Below are 6,677 nucleotides of genomic sequence, written 5' to 3' on the forward strand. Positions count from 1 at the left end.
CTAGAGCAGGCCGGCCATGTGGCCAGATGACAAAAGTGTCGTCTACGTATCTCTTCCATAAGGTCGGGCGTAGAGTGGCAGTCTGGATGGCGTCCGTCTCAAATTTCTCCATGAAGATGTTGGCTACAACCGGAGATAGGGGGGAGCCCATTGGGGTGCCCTCAATTTGCTTGTAGAAGGTTCCATTCCAGGTGAAGTATGTATTGGTTAAGCAGTGTCTCACCAGGGGGGGTACCCCAGCATTTAGTCCTTGATGAACCAAGTCTTCAATGATTGCGATGGTGTCAGGCACAGGCACCTTGGTGAACAAGGAAACCACATCAAAACTGACAAGCAGGTCGTCTGGGGACAGGGCAATCCCCTTGATTGTCGATACCAGGTCAGTAGAGTTTAGTACTGCAGAGGTGGTTTTTCCAGTGAAAGGCCGTAGGATTTCGGACAAAAAACGAGCCAGTTTGTAAGTGGGGGAGTTGATAGTAGAGACAATGGGACGAAGAGGTGTATCTTCTTTATGTATCTTTGGCAAGCCGTACAATCTTGGTGGCCTGGCTGCAGAAGGTTTCAACGAGAACTGTTTGGTCTGATCAATTAATGCGGTTGAAGCAGAAATGATGTTGTTGGTTTTGGAGACGAGGCTGTTGGTGGGGTCTCTTTTTATTTTTGTATAGCTGCCATCGTTGAGTAGTTCTTGAATTTTGTTGTTGTATTCTATTTTGTCCATGATGACAGTGGCATTGCCTTTGTCGGCTGAGAGGATGACAATGTCATCCCTCTTTTTTAATTGAGCTAATTCAAAACGCTCATCTTTGCTGATGTTGCTAGCTGGCATCTTAGCGTTTTTGAGGGTTACAGAGAACTCGTCTCCAAAACCAACAACATCATTTCTGCTTCAACCGCATTAATTGATCAGACCAAACAGTTCTCGTTGAAACCTTCTGCAGCCAGGCCACCAAGATTGTACGGCTTGCCAAAGATACATAAAGAAGATACACCTCTTCGTCCCATTGTCTCTACTATCAACTCCCCCACTTACAAACTGGCTCGTTTTTTGTCCGAAATCCTACGGCCTTTCACTGGAAAAACCACCTCTGCAGTACTAAACTCTACTGACCTGGTATCGACAATCAAGGGGATTGCCCTGTCCCCAGACGACCTGCTTGTCAGTTTTGATGTGGTTTCCTTGTTCACCAAGGTGCCTGTGCCTGACACCATCGCAATCATTGAAGACTTGGTTCATCAAGGACTAAATGCTGGGGTACCCCCCCTGGTGAGACACTGCTTAACCAATACATACTTCACCTGGAATGGAACCTTCTACAAGCAAATTGAGGGCACCCCAATGGGCTCCCCCCTATCTCCGGTTGTAGCCAACATCTTCATGGAGAAATTTGAGACGGACGCCATCCAGACTGCCACTCTACGCCCGACCTTATGGAAGAGATACGTAGACGACACTTTTGTCATCTGGCCACATGGCCGGCCTGCTCTAGACCAATTTCTCGACCACATCAATTCCATACACCCAGCCATCAGATTCACCATGGAAGTCGAAAATTGATGGCAAGCTACCCTTTTTGGATGTCCTAATCAAAAGGAGACCTGATGGTTCAATGAGCCACTCTGTCTACAGGAAAGCCACCCACACGGATGCTTATCTAAAACCGGATTCCCACCACCATCCATCCCAGAAGAATTCCCTCATCAAGACTCTATATCATAGAGCCCAATGCATCTCCGACCATGAACACATTTCCAGTGAACTCAAACACGTACGCCAAGCTCTTAAAGCTAATGGTTACTCCGACTACACAATCCGCAAAGCCATCACTCCAACCATCAAGAAAGATCCTGTTGAGGAGCCTTTCAAGACCATCACCTTACCCTACATTGCTGGGGTCACAAAAAAGATCTCCAAAATCCTGATTAAACACAAGATCCAGGTCCGATTCAACACAATACATAAAATCCGTGATCTGGTACCGTCTGTAAAAGATGTGATTCCAGACATACAGTACCCTGGCGTCTACAAACTAAGTTGCCTCTGTGGTAGCAGTTACATTGGGGAAACCAAACGACACGTCTCAGACCGCATTCGTGAACATAAAGCTGATCTAAAACACGGTAGGACAAACACCTCAGCCGTGGCAGACCACTGTTATAACTCAGTGGGCTCACATGACATTGACTTCTCCAAGACGGAGGTTCTCTGCAAGCCATCTGGCTATCATGAGAGATTCGTTCATGAGGCGATCCACATATACAAACACAGAGACAATTTTAACCGAGAAGATGGATTCAGGCTTAGCAATCATTGGAAGGACGTAATAAACCATTTCGATACACATTAGGGTGAGTTGAATAATACATAGTGTTATATTAAAATGTATAAAGTATAGGGTGGTTTACAGCAATAAAGTATATAATTTAATGTTGGGTTTATCTATGGCAGTATATAGTACTGTATATGCTAAGAGAATAAAGTTTAGATGGAAGTATATTATATACTTCTTACGACGTAGAATTGTAATTTATTATTTGTTGTTAGTAACTCAGCTTATTGTAGAGTATAGTAAGTATCAGTTCATATTTTAGTTTTTTATGTAGTTTTCACTTTGGTTTTCTACGTGGTTGTTTGGCAAATGCAGCTACATATCACTAACATTCCTTTCCTTTATTAACGCTGTTCCTTGCGCCCCCCCGTGGTGCTGTTGATCCTGCATAATGCATGGGCATAATGGGACTTTGAAACCCCTCCGCCCACCTCCTATGCATTGCCCATTGGTATGCTAAATTCCTCTTCATATGCACATTCTTTTGTTAAGGCGCTCCTCCTCGCTACACCTATATAAGCTCCTAGCTTGATAATGTTCTCATTCTTCGCCTGAGGACGGCTGCTTGCGTTGTGGCCGAAACGTCGTGAGAATTGTTTTATTATGTTGTATTTTTATTATTTTATTACTTCCCTTCTACGTGACTTTACCGAAAGAACCAAGAAGATGAATCCCTGCAGTCACGAAAGCTTTAAATCGAAATTTAATTTTTTTAAAATATTTAATTACCAATTGCTTAATGGTGGCAGACAATCATCTGACCCATAGGTGGCAGCCATCTCAAGCCAGAGGACGAGAGGACTCTAGCCGCCACGCATATAAAGGATTTATAGTGAAAAACTTTGTTTTTACGGGTTAATTTTTTTAACATCAACTTAAAACGCGAACTCGCACTTGCAAACTGAACCGGGGAACTATTTTGTTCAGCAGAGCGATTCTCCGCAAGATGTAATGAGTTAGCCTCGCGCTGGGAGTTAGTTTTGTGTATTGTGTGTGTGCACGTGCACATGTGCGTGTAAAATGGGGTGTGTGTCAAAGTGATTGTGGGAGTGTGTGAAAGTGATTGTGTGCGTGTGTTTGCACCCCCATGTGTGTGTTTGTGGGCAGCGGTAGTGGAATGATTAGCGCACTGCGCACCAACCCAGTGACTCAAGTTCGATTCCCGTGACCAACACAAGTGACGATTAGCTGAATGGTTCCTGGGTCTCCCCTCGGTCGACTCAGCCTCAAATGAGTACCTGGTGCAGTGTGTAAACATCACCACTGGGGAGTCAAGGGCGGCCTGGCGTGGTGCTGGCCACCCACTCCCTTGTGTGCTGTGCCGGCCTTCATTGGTACTCGCTAACAGCACTTGCTCCAAAAGTGTATTAAGACTAAAGGAGGGATCTTTGTGTGTGTGCCCGAGTGCCCCAGTGTGTGTGTAATTGTGGCGACTCATTACGCCCCTTCTGACAAGCAAGCCACCATCAGGACTCGTGCATGGTAAGTGAAAATAAGAGATTTTTTGTGTTACTTTATTTTATGTTTTAGTCACTGTACAATATTTATTACAGTATTACATGCAAATGTACAATATTTCTTCTTATTTATGAGTTTAACAATGTTTCCCTTTTTTGTTGAACCGTAACATATTCTATAACACTGACCATATGTGCATTTGAATACTGTTGTCACTGAAAATTATTAGGATCCCACGTTTGCTTAAAGCCACAAAACACATGCATAGCTCCTTGTGAGCTTCCTAATTCTTAAATTGGGTTGCAGCACACCTGTTACCGAATATTTCTTCCCTAACCTCATCCAAGTTTTCCTTAAATTCAAGTACGTGTGTGCTTGTTTGGCCGATTCACTAAAATTGCCAAACACCTTCTGTGGAATGCTCAGTGACCTGATCCATCCAGAGGTATAACATTATAATTTAATATCCAACAGTATTTGTCCTGTTGTGGCAAAGTTTCCGTGCAAATTCAGTTTTCTGAACCTGATCAATATATTGAAGCTATTTCAAAACAAAACGACTGCTTATAGAAATTATACCTGATTTTGAATACACGTTGGTGTGAAAATGGTCTAAGAGTGGAAGAAACTCCACTTTTATGGCTTTATCATAAAACTCATCGACATAAATAACCGGTGTTAACCTCCCTGTAATGTTGGTGGCGATGATTTTATCTTGAACAAAATTTGACCTCAAGACTTGACTTTCAAAATCCTACTCTGTACACCAGCAATTGACATGCCAAATGTGACCATCTGTGTATACTTAACTACACAAGCACTAAATGTATAAACGAATGCACAAATAGCAACAGCCGCTATTCACCACTAAATGGTAGTGGCGTCACCACGACGCTTGCGCCAAGCTAGGTGCACTTAAAACACACATGCAAACACACGTACTACTGAGATCGAAGAGCCCCCCCCCCCCCCCCGAATACAACCACAGATAGATGAGGGGGAAAAAACTCGGGGCTGTCTGTGTGAGCAACACGACGACCAGATACCCGCGTCTCCCAGTGTTGACGTGTGCTTACCCCACGACGTAACTCATTTTATGAAGTTGAACAATAGGGAGCCAGAACAGGATCAAATACCACTTTGCACGAGTGTTACCTGTGGAACCCAGGTCAACCAGTGTGTCACTGTTTAATGTTGGATTGACGAAAGTAACACATTATAAGATGTGGATTTATAGTGTATAAAATGTGATCGAATCTTGCGGTAAAGGTGCAGCCCTGCAAATGCGTGCCACTTTAGAGAACACCTCTATCTAGAGCAGGGGTCCCTCAAACTTCGGCTCCGGAGCCGCGTATGGCTCTTTGGTTTCCCCTTACAGCTTTGGCTGCCCCCTTGCGGGCAGAAATTCGGAAAAAAACCTTAAATCTTAAACATAATTTAACGTAGAGATAATCGATTAAATATGGCACGGAATGGGTCACTGTGGAATTTCTTGACGAAAACAAAATGTACAGTCATATTGTATTGTTAAAGAATAATTAAGGGGGGGAACTAACTAGAGGCAATGTATTTCATCACCTATTTTAAGTCAGACTTTGTTTGTCATCTGCCGTATACCTACCTGCCGTGCGTGTGCACAAGATAGCTCTGCGTCTGATGCTACTCTCGAACTATTTTGGTCAAAGACGTGGCTCTTCTTCTTTTAAAAGTTGCCCGGTCCCTGACCCGTGGTGTACGCGTTTAAATCCTGGGCGGACAGGGGCAGAATTCAATAAACATGCCTGGGCCAATTCACAATGGTTGACGGCCTCTGGCCAAATCAGCTGGAATGTGTCCAAGTTCGGCAGCTCGCCAAATATTTGACCCTGGATATTGCTTGAATGGGCGACAACCGTGTATTGTAAACTAGGTGATGTCGGCTGATGACGGGTCTTGTTGTTGGGCAGCAGAGCGGAGAACAGCTAAGTGTGTTTTACTGTACTAAGCTCTCACGTCGATGATCCACCACCTTCACCAACGCCGCACCAAGTTGCGTGGTCTTGACACAAAACTTGACGTCTTGCACGGCGTGGGTAGGGGAGGGGGGTCCTCATCCAGCAGTATATTTATTAAAAAGGCCGTACATATGCAGTTAGTGGAGACAACCACAGTCACAGTAAACCAAGCTAAAAAAAACATAACACGCGGATAATCACAGACGCGTCAATTACCTGGTGACACAAGATCGTCTGCTGCACAAGACGCGCATATCCATCCAGACGGACCCCGGAGTTGCTCCGGCTCCTCATGATCAAGCCAGACACCTCCTCGTCTGCCGAGCCACGGTGAAGAGGGGGGGGGGGTAAGAGGCGGCGGCGATGGGGCGAAAGGGCGCGCTGGAGGCCGGCTGGGCAGCTAGGCGAACCCGGGGATGCGAGTGGGGCCTACGATATTTTTTTGTGTTTTTCTCCCGTCGGCTTTAATATATCCGCGAAACAGCAGCAGCAGCATACAGTAGCGGAGTAATGAGGTTCTAAAAGGGAAGAAGCGGATGACGCGCGTGATGTGGACGTGCGTGGAGACGGGTCTAAGAATAACAAGGGCATGAGGGGAGCGGCAGAGAAACCCGACTCCACCGGTAACGAGAACCGCTCCGGCCTGTGGGGGGCGTGAGGGGGCGTGGCGGCGAGCGCACGTGACCCCAGCCTCGACCCAACCGCGTGGCCGCTCGGAATCGAGGACGCGGTTCCGTGATATATCGTGATATCGCGATATACCGTGAGGTCGCGATATATCGTGAGGTCTGAGAGCCTCGCGATAATCGTGTCGTCCGATCGGCGAATTCATCAAATCCGTAGCTTAAGAAACACCGCCCACATCACAGAATAATAGTCCATAATAGAGGTGTTT

At 45.6% G+C, this 6,677-nt stretch overlaps 1 protein-coding gene across 4 annotated transcripts in view; it reads right to left on the minus strand.

The window, feature by feature from the left end:
• LOC144736278 (phosphorylase b kinase regulatory subunit alpha, liver isoform-like) overlaps nucleotides 1-6,446 on the minus strand; it is a 70,935-nt gene extending 64,489 nt beyond the window's left edge. For all 4 annotated transcript variants that reach the window (XM_078618915.1, XM_078618914.1, XM_078618913.1 and 1 more), the window contains exon 1: nucleotides 5,999-6,446. In XM_078618915.1, coding sequence (XP_078475041.1) covers nucleotides 5,999-6,076 — 78 coding nt within the window. In that variant the 5' untranslated portion in view covers nucleotides 6,077-6,446. The remainder of the gene's footprint in view (nucleotides 1-5,998) is intronic.
• Between the last annotated feature and the right edge of the window lie 231 nt (nucleotides 6,447-6,677).

The sequence above is a fragment of the Lampetra planeri genome, chromosome 60 (genome assembly GCF_965212315.1).
Source record: "Lampetra planeri chromosome 60, kcLamPlan1.2.h2, whole genome shotgun sequence".
Classification (NCBI taxonomy): Eukaryota; Metazoa; Chordata; class Hyperoartia; order Petromyzontiformes; family Petromyzontidae; genus Lampetra; species Lampetra planeri.